The sequence below is a fragment of the Lactuca sativa genome, chromosome 1, assembly GCF_002870075.4.
Source record: "Lactuca sativa cultivar Salinas chromosome 1, Lsat_Salinas_v11, whole genome shotgun sequence".
NCBI classification, from domain to species: Eukaryota; Viridiplantae; Streptophyta; class Magnoliopsida; order Asterales; family Asteraceae; genus Lactuca; species Lactuca sativa.
In genome coordinates, this window is record NC_056623.2 from 53,517,695 (window position 1) to 53,538,312 (window position 20,618).

The 20,618-nt window shown below is 39.4% G+C and overlaps 1 protein-coding gene and 1 pseudogene across 1 annotated transcript; both read left to right on the top strand.

The window, feature by feature from the left end:
• The first annotated feature begins 1,346 nt into the window (after positions 1 to 1,346).
• LOC111909920 (root allergen protein-like) lies at positions 1,347 to 2,084 on the top strand. The gene is made up of 2 exons (XM_023905698.3): positions 1,347 to 1,536; positions 1,639 to 2,084. Exons 1-2 carry the CDS (start codon positions 1,356 to 1,358, stop codon positions 1,932 to 1,934), a joined length of 477 nt encoding a protein of 158 aa, XP_023761466.2. The 5' UTR covers positions 1,347 to 1,355; the 3' UTR covers positions 1,935 to 2,084.
• A 16,685-nt stretch (positions 2,085 to 18,769) lies between these two features.
• LOC111909919 (root allergen protein-like) lies at positions 18,770 to 19,508 on the top strand (annotated as a pseudogene).
• The last annotated feature ends 1,110 nt before the right edge of the window (positions 19,509 to 20,618 follow it).

The window sequence follows — 20,618 nt, forward strand, 5'->3', positions numbered from 1 at the left end:
ATGTCGTCCCTAAAGGTACATGTCGTCCCTAATAGTGGCTCCCCTAAAAGTTATATTTCTTGTTGTGAAAATTATAATTCTAAATTCTAAATAAAATTAAAATTAAAAAAAATGTTTTATTAGTATGCTAAAAACCCAAGAATCATGAACCATGACACGCTTAACTCTAACTTTAAATATTTAAAAATATATATAATTTCATATATTATATAAAATCCAAAAGAAATATCAACCGTCTTTTTTTAATGCTAAGACTGTTGAGATAAACAGTCACTGAAATCATATAGAAATATAATGCACTATACTGAAACTCATATTATGAAAATATAAAATATTTGATAGATAGAAAAGAGCGAAACGAAGATCAAACTTTAAACTAAAATGAATAAAAAGAAATGAACATAACGTGGGCTGATGTGGAAAAAAGAAAACCCATAATTATAAAATGAATTAATTATAAGGATACTTGATCTATTAAAACATTTTGTTAACGTCGAGTAAAAAACAACCATACATAATCAAACTCATAAGTTTTTATATATTAAATACATTAAATAAAATTAAACTAAAAAAAAACACCATCTAAACAAACTAGATAATAAGTGGTAGTTGGATGAATGTTTGTTTGAATTGTGATTGTGATTTATGATCTTCGTAATAGTTTTATAAGCATAAAATAAGTGTATTTTGAATCTTGCAATAAACCGGCTCTTTGACATATGAAAATAGCTATCTTTTTAACCAACCGTACACTTTATTTGTATAACTAATAGCATGTCCAAGATGTTGGGTATGTTTTCACAAAACTAGTTGTAGTTGGATTATAGATATGAAATTTGATTGAGCATTTTTTGTTTAAAATTTAAAGTTTTAGTTTTGTATATCCGAAAAAAGTAAGGTTTTTTTTTTTTTTTAAATTAAATTGTAATGACATCGTAACATATATCTCTTATATGTTGAGAATAAGACATACTCAAAGTTGAACACCAAATAAAAATGATTGTGATCAATATCCCATGTTCAATATTATAAATTTTGTTTTTTCTCACATATCATCAATCAATTAATTTTATCAATTTATATACTTGATTGAATATCATACAACTTTTAATATAAGAAATGGTAACAACGCCTTAGGTAATATGTATGTAGAAAATCGTACACCATGGAACCTCGAAATGTCCAAATAGATGCCGACTCCAAAAATGCAACTAATTCATATTTGTCATTTGATAAATTAAAATAATGCACCACCATGAATGTCGAAACAAATGCTGATTTGCAACCCATAGTTCTATAAATACCACATTTCAAAGAAGCAAAATTCAAAACAATTTAAAGAGTGATTTAATATCATGGCAGTTATAACTTCTGAGTTCGAGATTGCTTCTTCCCTCCCAGCTTCCAAATTTTTCAATGCCTATCGCGACTTTAACAACATTGCACCAAAGGTCAATCCAGAAACATACAAAACCCTAGTGGACATCGAAGGTGATGGAGGCGCTGGAACTATCAGGGACATCTCTTTTGGCGATGGTTAGTAAGATCTAAATAGATTTTTATGTACTCTTTGAAATTATTTTAATGTTTGACTTGTATTTTGTTTATCTTTATCCAATTTACTGTGGGATAACACAGGCGTCCCATTTACAAATGGAAAGTTGAAACTTGACGTTGTAGATAGCAACAACTTCAGTATTATATACACAATCTTTGAAGGAGACATCTTGATGGGACAACTAGATTCGATGACTCATCATGTGAAGTTTATACCTTCACCTGATGGAGGATGTGTATACAAGACTACCGTTGTGTATAATTGTAAAGGTGAAACTCAGCTTCCGGAGGAAGCTCTCAATATGGTAAAAGAAGGATTCAAAAAAACTTTCAACGCGATTGAGGGTTTTATCCATGCAAATCCTCAAACTTATTGATCAATGCTATATATGGTGTGTCATGTTCTTGGTTCAGTAAAAATAAAACGGATTTTAGTCCGGTTATATTTTATATATGTACTCGGCTTGTTTGATATTTTATTTTCTTGTAATGTGATTTTTAAATATATCAAGAATCCCTTGCAAACATGTCTGTGTAAACAATTTCTAGGATGTGATATGCATGTTATGAGCATTAACTTTACCATCATGCATGCAGAAATGATAGTTGCAAACCACAAAAGTCCATTCAATTTGCATTCTAGTGAATGAGAATTTTTATTGAGATAACCACCAGTTTTGAAATGGTTGCAAATCTATGAGACTGTAGAGAGGGAGGTGAGAAACAGTGGTTGATAACTGCTTGACATTTTGCTTTGAGTTACATTCATTATGATAAGCCACGCGATTTTTGTTAGAGATCTACCTGATGATACCTGACGCAACCTTTTTGCCTAAGAAAAGAAAACTGAACAGAAAAGGAAGGAAGGAAGGAAGAAGAGAACAGGGCAAAACAGGGGAAGATTGAAAAAAACGCTAGCTGTGAAATACTTGCTGGAAAATATACTTTTATTGCTGACTACTTGATTAAATAAACATAAAACAATACCCTTATTTATACTATAACAGATGGTATCCTAAACTAACACAAATAATGCTTAAAAGGAAAGTTTCCATAAAAAATTCCAAAATGCCCCTGAGGCCTAATTCCTGAATTACGCCAAAAATTTCAAGTAAATGAGATATTTTCTGTTTTGCAGCTTTTTTCTTACATCTTTTGTGAAGAGTTTTCGTAAGTCAATTGAGATTATACCAAAGTTGAAAAAAATGGATGGATTTAACCAAGAAGAAGAATTGAACTTTATGAGATTTGTTTTCTCGTACTTCCAAGAACCTGTGTCTTATATACTTCTATAAATGATAATTGATTTTGACCTTTTATCTGTCATTCAACCAGAAATAAGATTTGACCTATTTGTCATGTGTGAGAGTCTCGACAAGAGTGCTTCAGTTAGATATATCCAAGAGAGAATCCCAAAATATTGATTAACAAATTTTGTTAGTCTATATGTTAAGTGGCACTTAAAAAGGCTAAACAAATTCATTTTGTTATTCAGACTAAAAATCTATACATCATGTGCATCTAGAAACACCATCAGACTCTTGGTGTTGAGAGTATCGACATTTTGATGTTCCTTCTTTTTTGGAATATATGAAAAACCATCAGCTTTATTAATAATATTAAATCTGCACTCGTCATTAGACATCATTGCCTCCTCACCAAGCTCTATACTTCGTCGCCGGCCAGCCTCCCTACGTCAGAGCGTCGGTGCAGCCCCCAGCACCGCCCCATAGGTAAACATCTCATCTCGTTTTTTATCGATCTTTGGATGGAAGAGCACCAGATGTGAACCTTCATATGTTTCATCTTATTTTCTATCTTCTAATTTTCGAGCATGGGATTTAGGAGCACCATTTCATATATAAAGTTTCAATTAGAAATTCTGATTTTAATATACATTTTGTGTAATTTTTAATTGTGTAATTATTGTTAAATTTTGATTTTGTACGGCATATTATACGTTTTTATAACTATTTATCAATTCCATCCATCACAATATAAAATGTCGGGGTAGTGTTTTTTTCATTATTCAGCACAGTCAATCAGATGTACAATTAAACAACATTATTTATTTCCCAGTCAGTAAACTTTCCGAGATAGTACTTTCCCTGACAACAACTATCAATGGGGCCCTAAGATCACTTATTCTTCATGGACCAAGCTATTTTGTTGTAACATCCCAAAAATTGTAAGGTAAAAATTTCATTTTTAGTTCAACCATAAACATCATTTAATCATTTCAATCATTCAAAACTATATTAGACTAAAATAGTTATCATAATACAATTTCCAAACTCATAGAGTGCAGACACATGGGTGGATGCGTTACGATCAAGTCAAACCCTTCCGTCGCGAACCGAGATTACGTGAAAAGCATTCTAAACATAAATCGTAAGCACGAAGTTTAGTAAGTTCCCCAAAATATCGCATACCATACATATCTGCCAGCTCGAGGTTCTGTCAGGTCTATTTCACCCCCGATTCTATTTCAACTCATGTGTCGGCCCAAGGTCATGCCAGGTCTATTTCACCCTCGGGTATGTTACACCCCTGAGTCTATTTCAACTCATATGTAAGCACTAGGTTGTACCGAGTCTATTTCACCCCACACCCATATAAAAAACAGGCACAGAAGCATATAACGCATACAACATGAGTCACAAAGGCTACAAGCACATAACATATCCTAGTGTTCTATAGTATAGCGAGCAACCTCACCTCAGTCCGCGGACAATCCAAAAAATGCTCGAGCTACTAGACTGGAAAATCTCCATGCTAACCAATCAAGTAAAATCATGATCAATAATCAGGTCATAACCATAATCGGGACTTAATTCACTAATCCCGACTCCTAGGGTAAAAGACTATTTTACCCTTCCCCTTAATTGGCCCAAAGACCAAGGCCCAAACTCAATGTCTCTAAAAGCATAATAATCGACCCAAATCCAAAAGACACCTAAGGCCCAGTATAGGTCCATCCATAACGGCCCAACCAAAAGCCCAAAATGTCAACTATATATCCTCACGTCATGACCAGTCCTTGGTCACATCGTTAGATTTCACTCTGTCCGATTCCAACTTTTCCTGACTCAACTCAGTCAACTCGGACATGAAAATTCACTAGTAGAAGCATTTTTAAAAGAGAAAAGAACTTTGAAAAGAGAAAAGGTTGTGGTGCATGCAATCAGCCGAGCTCAAGTAAGTACTCCCAAATTACCCAAACAAATTATTTTGATATGATATGATTATGTGATCAGCATGCTAGATTAGGGCTAAGGATCTAGGAAGCATGCCTTGTATGCCTGCTTTACATTTATGAGAAATGCATGCTAGATTAGTGATAAGGATCTAGGAATAATGCCTTGTATGCCAGTTGTATGAGCTTTTGAGCAGTATGCTAGTACTGATTAGTCAATAATATGATAGTCAGAGTAGAGTATGCTTGATTATGGTTACTCAATGCTTGAATGTTGCTTGCTTTGTGCTCATAGGAGTCCTAGTTATCTTTACTTAACTAGTAAATGAATACGCTAAGTTACATATTACAAGGACTAAATAATTTCAGAAAGTTAGTTTTAGCCCTATGCGCAGCTCTCGTTTGAGACCTAACTGTTGTAGGGAAAGACTTCTCGTTCGAAGAATTATTTGGTCTGAGTAATATGTAACTGTATTCACGAGCTAGTTAGGGAAATGTAGCAGGGACTTCTTATGCAGCTGATGGCAGAGAGTGGGTCGGAGATTTCCCTAAGGTAATCCTAAAAAGAGATTAGCGCGTGAAACAATGGTAGTAGAAGGGACTTGGTGGAGTCAAGGAAATTCTAGAGGAAAGTACGGATAGATGTGGAAGGTAGTATGGGCTCGTACAACTGAAAGCAGAGGATCTGTACTTGAATCAAGAAGGGCTGGGATAAAGTCGAGGAACTTGGAGTATGTGAGATCCTTCGAGTTATGATGAGCATTCAGATTGTTGTTATGGATGCTTCGAGCATGGTGGCGTTACATGATAGGCCATTTAGCAGTACGTATGTTGGTAAGAGATCTGGTTCGGGCTCGGGATCCGAGTAGCTTGATGATCAGAGGTGGGTTATACACCTTGTCTTCGAAAGAGTTCAGTACAAGATTAGACCGCTGTGGAGGTTCGCGAGCCGTACACGAGAAGTTACCCGACATCTTTGGGCGTGTCGCTGATAGGGTGACCGCTAAGTTCCAGGGTCAGACAGCAATTGTTCAGATGGTCGATAGGGTAGTCGAGGTAACTTAAGAACATGAGAGTGGTTTAGATAGGCAGTCGGGAAAGAGGAAACGGGATCATGGTCTGAGATGTCGACTTGAGCAGTCAGATACGACTACAGCCATTATCGACCCGTGGGGTCGTATTGATTGAATGAAAGATGAAGCAGCCAGTTCAGTGTTTCAGGCAGTTCAATGCATCAGTCGGTTCAGTGTTGTAGGCAGTTCAGTGTTTCAGGCAGTTCAGTGCATCAGTCATTTCAGTACTTCAGACAATTAGTGCTTCAGTCAGTTCATTTTTGTAGGCAGTTCAGTGCTTTAGCCATTTCAGTGTTTCGGACGGTTAGTGCTTCAGCCAGTTCAGTGTTTTAGGTAGTTCAGTGCATCAGTCAGCTCCATGCTTCAAGCAGTTAGTGCTTCAGTCAGTTTAGTGTTGTAGGCAGTTTAGTGCTTTAGTTAGTGTTAGTGGTTGGGATATATCTTCAAGAGATGAAAGATGCCATTTGCATATCGTGGATCATTACTGGTTAATAAAAGGTTGTTCCCTATTGGCGAGATTCAGTATTATCTTGGTTTGTGGATGGGATCGGTTCAGGGGTATTATGTGGAAGGTCTACGGTCAGGGTTCTGTAGGACGGTTATACAGCATCGTCTAGTAACTATTATTGATTGGCTGTTGAAAACGCCAAGGAAATGGCTCGTTGCTAAGGTATGGTTTGGAGCAACTGACTTTTGGTCTTCGAGATTTGAGTGTGGTACCATTTCAAGAGGAAAGGGCTACAGGTTCCACTGGAACTCGGGGAGTGCTCCGTCAGTATATAGGAGATATGTTGATTTACAATTGGCTATTTTGGAACACTAGCAGTGGTAAGTTTTGGTTTCCAAAAGATAGATCATTGGATGGTAAGAAGGATTGGGAATCCTTTCCAGTTTTTTTGTGATGTAAGATATTAGTTGAACCCAAGTAGGGGAGAATCAGCCAGACGTTCAGGAACAGAAGTGTGCGTGAGACTAGAATGAGTTTGCATCCCCGTCAGGGAGGAAGACAGCCAAGTTGTTGTATGGAATGAGGAGAGTGTGAGTTGGAAGTTCGAAAAACTTGCCAATAATGAGTTCGCATTCTCTGAAGGCTTGAGAGCAGGCCGTAGAAAATCAGGTTGGGGATTTCAATGAGGACATGAGTTCAGTTTGGGATGCAAGGTCAGATGTATGCTCGACTTTAGATGTGTTCACTAGGGTAATCAGCGGTAAGACTGTGGTTAGCGGTTGAGTTAGTATGGAAAGTGATGTAAGACTGCGGGATAGTTGTAGCATTCATTAGCAGCCAGACAGTGTGGGAAGTGTTATAAGGTTGTGGGACAACTGTAGCATTCTTCATGTGATCAGATAGTGTTAGAAGTATTGTAAGTCTACAGGTGTAGTCGTAGCATTCACAAGGTTGCTAGATAGTTTAGAAAGTGTTGTAAGTCTGCGGTTGTAGTCGTATCATTCACAAGCTTATTCAGATGAGTTAGGCCCAGGTGGGTCAATTCTTAAGATCGTGGGAAGGCCACAACGTGAATAGAATCAGGAAAGGGTAGGTTAAGCACCCATATATGCTCAGCAACGCTCGGTCGATTTAGACTGAAAGGGTTAGGTCGAGCATCCAGATATGCTCACCATTAGCTGGTTGAATCAGACTGAAAGGGAGGCCAGCACTCAAATATGCTTGGCAGTGCTAGAGTCCTAGGATGTTATGCGACAATGATTTAGTTCTGGTGGGACCCGAGGGTGAGGCCCGTATGATTATAGCTATGCAGTTGGGACATGGTATAGACCGTTGGGTCAAGGCATGGGATCGAAGATCCCCGGATTTATAGGGCCGAGAGTGACAATGTGGATAGGGTAGTTTCGGTAGCTGAACTTTTCTACGGAAGTCGTGGGAAGCAACTAAGGGCGCATTCATTACTTCAACGACTAGGTGGGAATCCAGTATTCCAGTTAGTTGGCAGATAAGTTGGGACATGGGAGGTCTCGACTCATTCGACAGTGGATAAGAGATAGTAGGATGTTCAGGCAGAAGTTGTGATAAGAGAATTCTTGTGTGAAGCAGCTAGTTTGTTGAGGGATGCCAAGTGGGGGAGAGTTGTAACATCCCGTTTATTAAATAAATAAATAAACAAATTAATGAATGAATAGTATCCCTAAAAATCAATAATAATATAGCAAGGTGTTGGTCTCGAGGAGTTAATTGAAACAATTTTGGAACTTGTGGGTTAAAAGTATAAGTTTCAGAGTGGTTTGTAAATATTTATGAAGGCAAGGACTGCTTGGTAAATTATTGAGACTTAAATTGAAGTGATTTGGGAGGCTAAGGGGCTGAATGGTTAGTTTTGGACCTAAAATGAAATGAATTTATGGAATCAGGAGCTAAAGGGTAAATGTTGGATTAAAGCTGAAAAGATTGTGTGAGGAAGGGCTGATTTCGGAAATATGGACAAGTTGAAATGAAACACGGGTTTAACGACATATCTTTTTCTTTCCCTCTCGTTGGAATATTGAAACCCCAACCCTACTATTTTCCTGTAGCTGCCACCACCTCATGTGAACCTTTCATCTGCCACCTCTCCTTCTCGTTCGTTTTTCCGATTAGATGAGGCCGCCAAGCGGCTATCTCGCCATTACAACGCCACCACAACATTGATGTCGGCCGGAGACGTCATGGGCGGTTGGAAGAGCCACCAGAATCGAAGTTGAAGTTGGTTCGTCATGTGTAGGTTGAGAGCGAATGGAAAGCCATCGGTAAGGTAAACCCCAACCCACATTTCCTTTCTCTCTCTCTCTCTCTCACTCTCTCCCTCTCGTTATTTTTTGTGGATGACGTCGAATATAATGACTGTGGTCGTCGGTGGCCAAGATCTGCCATTTCTGCTTGTTTTGATGACAACAATCTCCTAGTCAGTGGTTGGGATCCTTGTTCTTGTGTCGTATATGTTTTTGAGTTGCTGCTACGAGACGAATATGTGGGCATGTGTATTTTTTTTGCTAGAAACCTACCGCCACCACCTCATGGTGGTGGCTGCCATCGTTTTCTGCCACCCATGGCTGCCTGCCACAGCATAGGTAGTTGTATGTGTCGTTTGGAGTGTGTGTGCGCGTTTCCTTTATGATGGGTCGTTGATTTGGTAATTTGGTCGGAAAGAAGTCAAAAAAAAGCCACAACCACCGTGAGGTGGTAGCTGCCGTCGTGAGCCGCCGTCGACCACCACTACCCGAGGTGGCAGTGGGTGGTGCTTGATATAGTGAAATCCTAATTGGCCCAATAGCTTAATCTTGAGCTTAGTGGGCTTGTGATTGGCTTGAAAACCCTAATTAGGGTTTAGGAAGCCCTAATTTTGGATTGGCGGGACCCGCATTTGGACCACTGGACTGAAGTTATGACTTATGCCGTTTCCATTGTATGTTGCCGTAGTAGAGTAATGGACTTAATGGGTTAAGTGAGAATACTTAACCCTAATCGTCATTTCATGTGAAAACCCTGATTGGGTTGAGTTTGATTTAGGCCTTTTTTTGTTGGGCCTAGATGTTTGGAGTATTGATGGGCCATCCAAGAACAAGTACATAAACTAAAATTTCGGAATTGGGCTTTAGGATACGGCCCATTGGGCAGGCTTGGGCCCAATTTGGAAAATTAGGCCATAGACGGGGCATAAATAGGCCTTAATGATGATGATATATTGGACTAGTGGACTGCCAGATGTTTGGGCCAGAATAAATGGTTGGGCCTTAAGTTAATACCACGTAGAGGTCTTGTCCCAATTTGGAAAATTAGGCCACAGTTGGGCCTTGGCTGATTATTTGACTTTTGGGCCTTAAGATTATAAGTGTGGGCCTTAATCTTGGACCAAACTAGGTTAGGGGTAAAATGGTCCTTATTCTCCAAGTGGGGATTTTAGAGTTATGCATAGGAAGCCCAAATGGTTATTTGGGTTTTGTTTGATGTTGACAGCTTGGGGATATGTCAGCCAGCAGCTCGAGATTTATTCGCGAAACATCAGCAGTGCGAGTTGAGTATTCCTTCAGCGGGAACTGGTCTAAGGCACCAAGGCCAGCCTGTATATGTGATACGTTAGTAGCAGAGTGTAACATCCCAAAACTCATGGCCAAAAATTTCATTTTAAATTTAATTGAAACCACTTAGTAACTTTGCTCAAACATTGAAAAATATTCTACATAAACCCCCCGCGTACTCACAAACCACCCACGTCCATTTTCACTTTATATGCTGAGCTTTCCCAGCCATACACGTGCATGCATGGGACCTTATTGCCATTTCTCTTCATTAGGGACCAATAATGCCAATAACTTCAAGGTGGTGTAACTTCTTCATTCTAAGTATGTTTCCGACAAACTTTATATCCACAAAAAAGTGGTGAGAAACCCTACACTCCCAGCTCCACACCCGAGCCCTACAACCTTCCGAATAAGACCCAAGACTCATAAAAGGTTGTATCGACATATTATGCTTATACTCTTGGCCTCCGAAGTCACAACCGAAGAATTTCTAAACCGGGTGTTACAAATCTCCCCCACTTAAATTAGACTTCGTCCTCGAAGCCCTCTACAATCCTCCATCTCAGAAATATATCACACACTAAGCATGCGGCTTAACTCCTTCCTATCCTGAATGATCTGATGAATTCCCCGGGAGCAACACACGTGATCCTGATGATACCACCATCGCCCATACGTTCTGCAGCTTTCCCAAGGTAGCTGAAACCGACTACTAAGACCTTCCAAACTAACGAGAAACATTCCTTACTGTCATGACGAGAACTACTTCTAATCTATCAAGATTTTAATTCCATAATGGTATGTCTCCCAGACGGTCCGCCTATGCTCAGTAACTACCGTGCCAACACCAAAATGAATTCCTTGTCCATAACTAGTTGTAGCATACTAATACTTGACAGAAGGATCATATAATCCATTGAGTAGCAGATTCATCCCTAAAATAGTTAGACTCATACGAAAGTTGTGCAATAGGGTCAAACCCATTACTCTGAGATTATTCAATCCGTCTGTAAGTGACTTAGTACCTTCGTCCGGTGAGATAATCCTCACACAAGATTCCTCCCATTACTCCCTTCTATCCGAAAACCCTGCAGTCTCTTTACCACTTTTCGGATAAACCGAGACTACCTTGGTCCCATCTGATCTATCATTACTTGGAATACCGGACTCCCACCGGTTACTGAACCCAAGCACACTCTCTCAGTCGCTTCCAGCGTCTTCCAAAGAAACTCTAGCTATCGAAACCACTCGATCCACACTGTCACTCACGGCTCCAACATTCCTGCTGATCCGCCCAATCATACTATCTGACTACTCATTGCCAGCGAATCTACTACAAAAGGTGAATGCTACCAAAACTGCTGTAGTCTTACATTACTCGTAGTCTCCAACGACCAAGCGTCTTCCGAATCTAATCATATTGTGGCCTACTTACATCCGTGCGGTCTGACCTGCCCTGGTGTGAACTATCTAAAGAATCCCACAAGCGAGTCACGCATCTGATACATTCTCACTGCCGACTAAAGACCGGCGAATGCTACGGGCCACCCCGCAGTCTTACTATACCAATATACTAATGGCTAACTAATGAGTGCCATGGGCCACCCTGCAATCTTACTATGCCAATATGCTAATGGCTAACTGATGAATGATATGGGCCACACCGCAGTCTTACTCTACTAATATACTAATGGCTAACTGACGGATGCTACAGGCCACCCCGCAGTCTTACTGTACTAATATACTAATGGCTAACTGACGAATGCTACGGGCTACCCCACAGTCTTACAACGTTTCTACTCTATCTGCCAATTAGTGAATGCTACGGGCCACCCCATAGTCTTACAACACTTCCACACTGGCCACTAACTAGTGAACGCTACGGTCCACCCCGCTGTCTGACAACACTTCTATATTGTCTGCCGACTAGTGTTGTGGGCCACCCCACACTCCTTCCGCATTCCCTATGCCACCTAATTACTGGTGAATGCTACGGCTACGCCTACAGTCTTACAACACCCTAACACTATCTACAGACCTTGTGAGTCCTATGGCTACACCCGCAGACTTACAACACTCTAACACTATTTGTCAACCTTGTGAATGTTACGGCTACACCGCAGACTTACAACACCCTCTCATACTATCTGTCTGCTAGTGAATGCTACGGAAATCCAACATTCTTACGACACTTTCCATACTGGGTCGAACATGCGCTTGACCTAACACTCAACATAACTCATGTCCTGACTGGACTCCCCAACCTGATTCCCTAAGGCCTGCTATCATGTGACCCTGCTGCATCAGTACCGCACCCATGCCCATGATCGAAGCATCACGGTAAACCACGAAATCATCTACACCGTCTGGCAGGGTGAGAATCGGTGCCTCGCACAACTGCTTTTTGAGAGTCTCGAAGGCTCTTTGCTGCTTAGGCCCCCAAAGAAAGGCAACCGACTTCGTGGTCAGTCGGGTTAAAGGAACCGCAATCTCGGAGAAGTCCCGTATAACTCTCCGGTAATAACCCGCTAGACCCAAGAAATTCCGAATCTCAGTTGGAGACCTCGGAATTTCCCACTGCATCGTGGTCTCTATCTTGGCCTGATCCACCAGAATACCCTTCTGGTTGACAAAGTGCCCAAGAAATTGCACCTCGTGCAACCAGAACTCACATTCGGAGAGCTTTGCAAAAAGTCTCTCCCCTCTCAGAGTCTCAAGCATCTCCCTCAGGTGCTCCTCGTTCTACTCCTCAGTCTTGAATAACCCAAGATGACACTGTACTCTTGAAATCTGGTTCTGTCTGACACTTCAATCCATCTCCCATCCAATGACTGAACACCCATGCGTCTAACACTCGCAACCGCCTCCACTATCTTCATGCTATCGTCCTTCCCTAGAAACGGTGGTGCCTTGAACCCCAAAGTTCATCCATAGACAATTGTCGACCATACCTAAACCATGATAGAACCACTGAATGCTGACTTCACTAAAGAACTATCACTCTAACCCTGACCGAATATGCTCTAAGTAATACTCCTACACATATCCCGAAAAAGATCAGAAATGATAACGATACATGTGGAACCTACTCCACAAGATGTGTCCCTCTGTGGGTTCATCAAGGACATTTCGGCATGCAGGATGGCATATATGATCCTTGATAACCTAGACCCTAGCAGAAAACTAACCCGTGATCTGACTTATCCAAACTCACTCATAATTCCTAAGCGACACGTATTCTCAACATTCATCTAGTAGCAGTAGAAGATGACATACCCGCAATATCTGGAGGAATCCTAATCACCTTTTGCTGACATGACCAACCCCGCTACCCTATAGCAGCCTAAACCCTTGGAGCAACAAACACCCTTGTGCACTTTCCCGTACGTGCTGCACTGACTCCAGCCTTGCTGGCCTTTCACCCGAGGATCAGAAGTCATGGATCTCTTCCCGGCACCCTCTACTATACGTACTTGGCACAACCCTCTCTTCCCAGGGTGCTCCAAATCGATCTCGCATCTACAAACTCTTGGAAATCATATCTTTCAGGGTCTGACACCCTGGCATGATCACTTGCCAATGGCTAAGCTGCAACAACTGGAACATCCTATGTCCCTAACCGAGTCACAAACTCCTCCTAGAAGCTTCTCATATTCTCCTATACTCTCACCTATTCGAGTATGGATCCTATGCTTTCAGTAGTACGGACCTAATACTACCTTCCACAGATATCCATACTTTTCTCAGCAAACCTCCTGAGTCCTCCAAGTCACTCCCTCAAACTAATGCACCTAAGTCTCACTAAACTTCACTACTAACCCACTGAAACATATCTTAGGATTTCCTAGGTTCCTATACGCACCCAGTCCTCATACGCTGAAAGACTCTTCATGATGCCAATTAACCACTAGATGAACACCATCGTATGTGGCGAGGCTCAGATTATCCTTCGAGTAAAGGACTCATCCCTACAACGGTTTGACTCAGACGAGAGTTGTGCAATAGGGTCAAATCCAACACTCTGAGATTATTCAACCCTGGTCACATGTGACTTAATGTATTCATCTAGTAATGAATTCCGACACTTGAATTCCCACAAAGCACAAAGCAAGCAACATTCAGACAAATGGGAAATCTAACCAACACACTCCAATCAAACCATTCTATCCTCTTATCAGGAATCAATACTGACATGGGATTCTAAGGCTCATACAATCAGGCATAACTTAAATAGGCTATCCTATCAGTGACTAATCAGTACTATCATGAAACTCATCAAGAATATACAGCAGGCATATAAAGCATCTTCCTAGATCCTTAGCCCTATTCTAGCATGCAGTTCTCATACACATATAGTAGGCATATAAGGCATCCTTCCTAGATCCTAATCCTTAATCTAGCATGCAATTCTCATAATCATATCATATCATAACATAACATGTATGAGTATCTTGGGGAAAACTTACTTGAGCATCGGCTGAGTGCACGCGTCGCACACCTTGTTCTTTTCAAAGTTCCCTTCTCTTTTTAAATTCTTTTCAAACTCCTTTTTAATAAATGATTCTTCTTTTGAAAATTTTCATACCAAGTCCTTAGTTTGAGTCCAGACACACCTGAGAGTGTTCCCGAATCCCTCAAACCAAGGCTCTGCTACCAACTTGTAACATCCCAAAAATCATGGCAAAAAATTTCAGTTTAAATTAAATTGAAACAACTTAGTAACTTTGCTCAAACATTGAAAAGCATTCTATATAAAACAATAATCAGAGTATTAATCCCAAAGATCATATAGTGCGGGAAATATAGTTTAATGTGCTGCGATCACCCCTAGCTCCTTCATTTGAAAACATAAGTACCTGAAATTGAAAGTCGTAAGCATGAAGCTTAGTGAGTTCCCCACATACCACATACCATACATATCAAATGATCCATACATGTCATACATACAAAGAGCCATACATATATCATAAACAAATAAAATGCTATATGCCAAAACATAGTCTTGCCACTATGCCACGGGCCGCCACATGGTCTTTCTTGCCAAGTCGGGGGCCACCCATTGGGTCTTACAGACAAGTTCCAAGATCCACCCCTTGGTCTTCCATGAAAGTATCACAAAGACAACTAGCATACATACTACTCTACTTAGCTAATGTGCATACAGTGTGCCAGGAGTCACCTCCTGGTCTTTTATACATACTGCCTAGGGTTAACCACCGAGTCTTCCTATAGTACATAAGCTAACTAGGCCGTCATTAGTACCTTCGACCCATACAAACAGTGAAGAGACTCACCTTGAATGCTAAAGCTCGTTGCCTGAACTTCCTAGCTGCTGCCCTGACGGTTTCCCAAACTAGCAATTACTAACTTGATATCCAATTAGCAACTTAGTTCTAAAGCATAATCCATAATTTAGGGTTAAATAACCATTTTACCCCTGGCCCAACAAGCTACATAACTAAGTCCCATGTCCAAAACCAATCAAGCCTAAAACTCTAAAATCCATAAAGGCCGCTAATGGCATAATTTGCTAAATTGGGCCCACTCCTTCTAATGGGCCTTACCCTAAACCCAACATATTCTTGTCCCAAATTATCTGACCTTCGATGGCCCATTCAGGCCCAGTAGCTGATAAGTCCAAACACCGGCCCAAACCGAGTCCTAATAACACAAGCCCACTCTGACCGAGTATACGAGGCTTACTCATTTGTACGCAGGGCGTACATGCTATTTGACTTGTACGATGTGCATATAAGTTTGTACGACCATCGCACTCTCCTGTTAAGCCCTTTTTCCTTTAATCACTTAATATTCCTTTCCAGAAGCTACAATCACATATCCAAGGCCTTTTCAACGTCCTAATCCATAAAGTCGATTACTTGGTGGCTGGCAATCCACCAAATGAACCCAAACTTGCAATATAGCCATCAACTTCCATGGAAATGGCTAGATCTTATACATGGTCACAGGTGGTCCTTAAAGATTGAAAGTTTACTACTTAAAGGACTCATATATCACTAAAGGTGGCAACCCTGGACCTAGAAACGAGTTTGAGTCATGAAGATCCATTCTTGGGACCAAAAGAGTCCATAAACTCATCCTAAGAGAGATTTAAGAGATTAATCATCAAGCTCATAACTTTATACCTTGAAAAGGTCTGGAATGAGGAAAAAACCCCAGATCTACTACTGCTCCTTAGAATCACCACCTTGCTTTGCTCTTCTCTTCCTTGGAGAATGGATCCAAAACACCAAAATGCTCCTCCAAGTCCTTCCAAGCTCCAAGAACACCCAAGTATGGATTAGGGTTTCGTAGTAGCTCTTTTAGCTTAGAAATGGAGGCTAGTCTTGAGGCATATTGTTCCTTATATAGTGGCATACACTAAAATTTAAGGTTCTAGTCGGAATGGAATATGACCCGCGTACCTCTATGTATGCCCGACGTACTCACAAACCACCTGCGTCCTTTTTCACTTTATATGTTGGGCATTCCCAGCCAAACATGTGCATGTATCCCTTGCATGCATGGGACCGTATTGCCATTTTTCTTCATTAGGGACCAATATTGCCAATACCTTCAAGGTTGTGTTACTTCTTCATTCTAAGTCCGTTTTCGACGAACTTTATATCCACGAAAAGGAGGTGAGAAACCCTATGCTCCCAGCTCCACACCCGAGCCCTACAACCTTCCGGATAAGACTCGAGACCCATAAAATGCCAAATCGACAGATTATGCTTATACCACTGGCCTCCAAAGTCACAACCGAACACTTTCTAAACGGGGTGTTACACTGAGTATGGGCGGGGCTCGTATCTCCTTATTGTCAGAGTATAGATATCAGTTAGATTGTTGGATTGCTATACTTGTTGTTTGTATGATACTTATATGTGTTATTTAGGTATATTAGTGTGGGTGGGCCCGTATCTCATTATTATTCGAATGTGGGGGGGGGGGGTCCGAATCTCATAGTACCCGAGTGTAGGCAGGGCCCGAATCTCGTAGTATTATTTGAGTATAGATATGTGACTATTTGATAGGAGTAGATATGCTTGTCGTCTGTGTGATACTTGTATGAATGTTAGAAAATGGAGTGTGGGCGGGGCCTGAATCTCCTAGACATCAAAGTGTGGGTGGGGCCCGAATCTGCTAGACAGCGGAGTGTGGGCGGGGCCCGAATCTCCTATACAGTGAAGTGTGGATGGGGCCCGAATCTCCTAGAAAGCAGAGTGTAGGTGGGGCCCGAATCTCCTTGAGAGTGGTCGGGGTCGTATCTCCTAGTTGCATGTTATGTGTATGGTATGTGGTAGTTTGGGGAGACTCACTAAGCTTCGTGCTTACAGTTTTCAGTTTTGCTTTCAGGTACTTTAGTGTTCAAAAGAGGAGCTCAGGATAATTGCAGTGCACACACCATTTGTTATAGCCTGGGATGTTTTTACTCTGATATAATTGACAAATGTGTATAATATTTCAAGATACACTACTTATGGTTTTATATGATGTTTAATATTATGGTTTTCTTAATGACTTAAAATGAAACTTTTGGACTGTATTTTTGGGATGTTTCATAGAACCTCTGCAATTGAGGAGTCATTATGGCGACCATGATGCAAGTAAATTTTGTTCCATCATCGTAGTGTTTTATGTAGGAGGCTAGTTATTCAGGAGTAGCAGCAGGTTCATTGATTTCAACGAGTTTCTCTTCAAGGACATATTATTTGCCCTCGAAGTGAAGAGCCATTATGATTTTACGCATTCAATCATTATATTTGGAGCTATCAAAAGTAACTTTGCAAACGATGGAGAGTAGGGAGAAACCCGAGATGTGGGTAGAAGATGATGGTGCAAAAGCATCAATAGGAGTAGACATCTATAGAGAAAAAGAATAATAGTTTTAGTTAGATGAAAATTATCCTCAATATTTAACCCATAATAAATTATTAAGGCTAGGATCCAAAATAACAATTCACAACTAAGAAGAGTGATGTTGTAATCTTATTGAAAATTTATGAAGGTAGGTAAAAGCAATTCACAAATTTCGAACTATGAACTTCCTAGATCTTTTGAGATTCATTAAATATATCAATGGCATGTTTAATATCATATTATGCTATTCTATTTGTGATCAGGATACTGACGATCATAAACGAGATGTGAATAACCATACAAATTAACTTGGCACTCTTGATGTCATTTATCATCTCATTTTAATGTGTCGATTAATCACACATGCTCCATTAATCAACGATAACTTTTGAGATGCCCATTATTACTTTTTATAGTCACTATTAGTGTACCGGTTAACCATGTGCGCTCCATTAACTACTATAAAGTGTAATCTGAAATTTTATGGATCAGCATACTTTTCATATTTTCCTAAAGTAACTAAGAGTGGGACTTTATAAAGTTGTTTAGTTACTTTTTATGCCATTATACTTATTAATGAAGTAATGACATTATACTTATTAATGAAGTTATATGTTGAGAATAAGACATACTCAAAGTTGAACACCAAATAAAAATGATGGTGATCAATATCCCATGTTCAATATTATAAATTTTGTTTTTTCTCACATATCATCTATCAATTAATTTTATCAATTTATATACTTGATTGAATATCATACAACTTTTAATATAAGAAATGGTAACAACGCCTTAGGTAATATGTATGTGGAAAATCGTACACCATGGAACCTCGAAATGTCCAAATAGATGCCGACTCCAAAAATGCAACTAATTCATATTTGTCATTTGATAAATTAAAATAATGCACCACCATGAATGTCCAAACAAATGCTGATTTGCAAAATGCAACCACCCCATGTTTGTCTTTCGATTAATTAAAATAATTAGCCATTATTCATCCATGTGCAACCCATAGTTCTATAAATACCACATTTCAAAGAAGCAAAATTCAAAACAATTTAAAGAGTGATTTAATATCATGGCAGTTATAACTTCTGAGTTCGAGATTGCTTCTTCCCTCCCAGCTTCCAAATTTTTCAATGCCTAACTTTAACAACATTGCACCAAAGGTCAATCCAGAAACATACAAAACCCTAGTGGACATCGAAGGTGATGGAGGCGCTGGAACTATCAGGGACATCTCTTTTGGCGATGGTTAGTAAGATCTAAATAGATTTTTATGTACTCTTTGAAATTATTTTAATGTTTGACGTGTATTTTGTTTATCTTTATCCAATTTACTGTGGGATAACACAGGCGTCCCATTTACAAATGGAAAGTTGAAACTTGACGTTGTAGATAGCAACAACTTTAGTATTATATACACAATCTTTGAAGGAGACATCTTGATGGGACAACTAGATTCGATGACTCATCATGTGAAGTTTATACCTTCACCTGATGGAGGATGTGTATACAAGCCTACCGTTGTGTATAATTGTAAAGGTGAAACTCAGCTTCCGGAGGAAGCTCTCAATATGGTAAAAGAAGGATTCAAAAAAACTTTCAACGCGATTGAGGGTTTTATCCATGCAAATCCTCAAACTTATTGATCAATGCTATATATGGTGTGTCATGTTCTTGGTTCAGTAAAAATAAAACGGATTTTAGTCCGGTTATATTTTATATATGTACTCGGCTTGTTTGATATTTTATTTTCTTGTAATGTGATTTTTAAATATATCAAGAATCCCTTGCAAACATGTCTATGTAAACAATTTCTAGGATGTGATATGCATGTTATGAGCATTAATTTTACCATCATGCATGCAGAAATGATAGTTGCAAACCACAAAAGTCCATTCAATTTGCATTCTAGTGAATGAGAATTTTTATTGAGATAACCACCGGTTTTGAAATGGTTGCAAATCTATGAGACTGTAGAGAGGGAGGTGAGAAACAGTGGTTGATAACTGCTTGACATTTTGCTTTGAGTTACATTCATTATGATAAGCCACGCGATTTTTGTTAGAGATCTACCTGATGATACCTGACGCAACCTTTTTGCCTAAGAAAAGAAAACTGAACAGAAAAGGAAGGAAGGAAGGAAGAAGAGAACATGGCAAAACAGGGGAAGATTGAAAAAAACGCTAGCTGTGAAATACTTGCTGGAAAATATACTTTTATTGCTGACTACTTGATTAAATAAACATAAAACAATACCCTGATTTATACTATAACAGATGGTATCCTAAACTAACACAAATAATGCTTAAAAGGAAAGTTTCCATAAAAATATCCAAAATGCCCCTGAGGCCTAATTCCTGAATTACGCCAAAAATTTCAAGTAAATGAGATATTTTCTGTTTTGCAGCTTTTTTCTTACATCTTTTGTGAAGAGTTTTCGTAAGTCAATTGAGATTATACCAAAGTTGAAAAAAATGGATGGATTTAACCAAGAAGAAGAATTGAACTTTATGAGATTTGTTTTCTGGTACTTCCAAGAACCTGTGTCTTATATACTTCTATAAATGAATTTGAGTTTTTATCTGTCATTCAACCAGAAATAAGATTTGACCTATTTGTCATGTGTGAGAGTCTCGACAAGAGTGCTTCAGTTAGATATATCCAAGAGAGAATCCCAAAATATTGATTAACAAATTTTGTTAGTCTATATGTTAAGTGGCACTTAAAAAGGCTAAACAAATTCATTTTGTTATTCAGACTAAAAATCTATACATCATTTGCTTCTAGAAACACCATCAGACTCTTGGTGTAGAGAGTATCGACATTTTGATGTTCCTTCATTTTTGGAATATATGAAAAACCATCAGCTTTATTAATCTATTAAATCTGCAGTTCTAACCAAAATA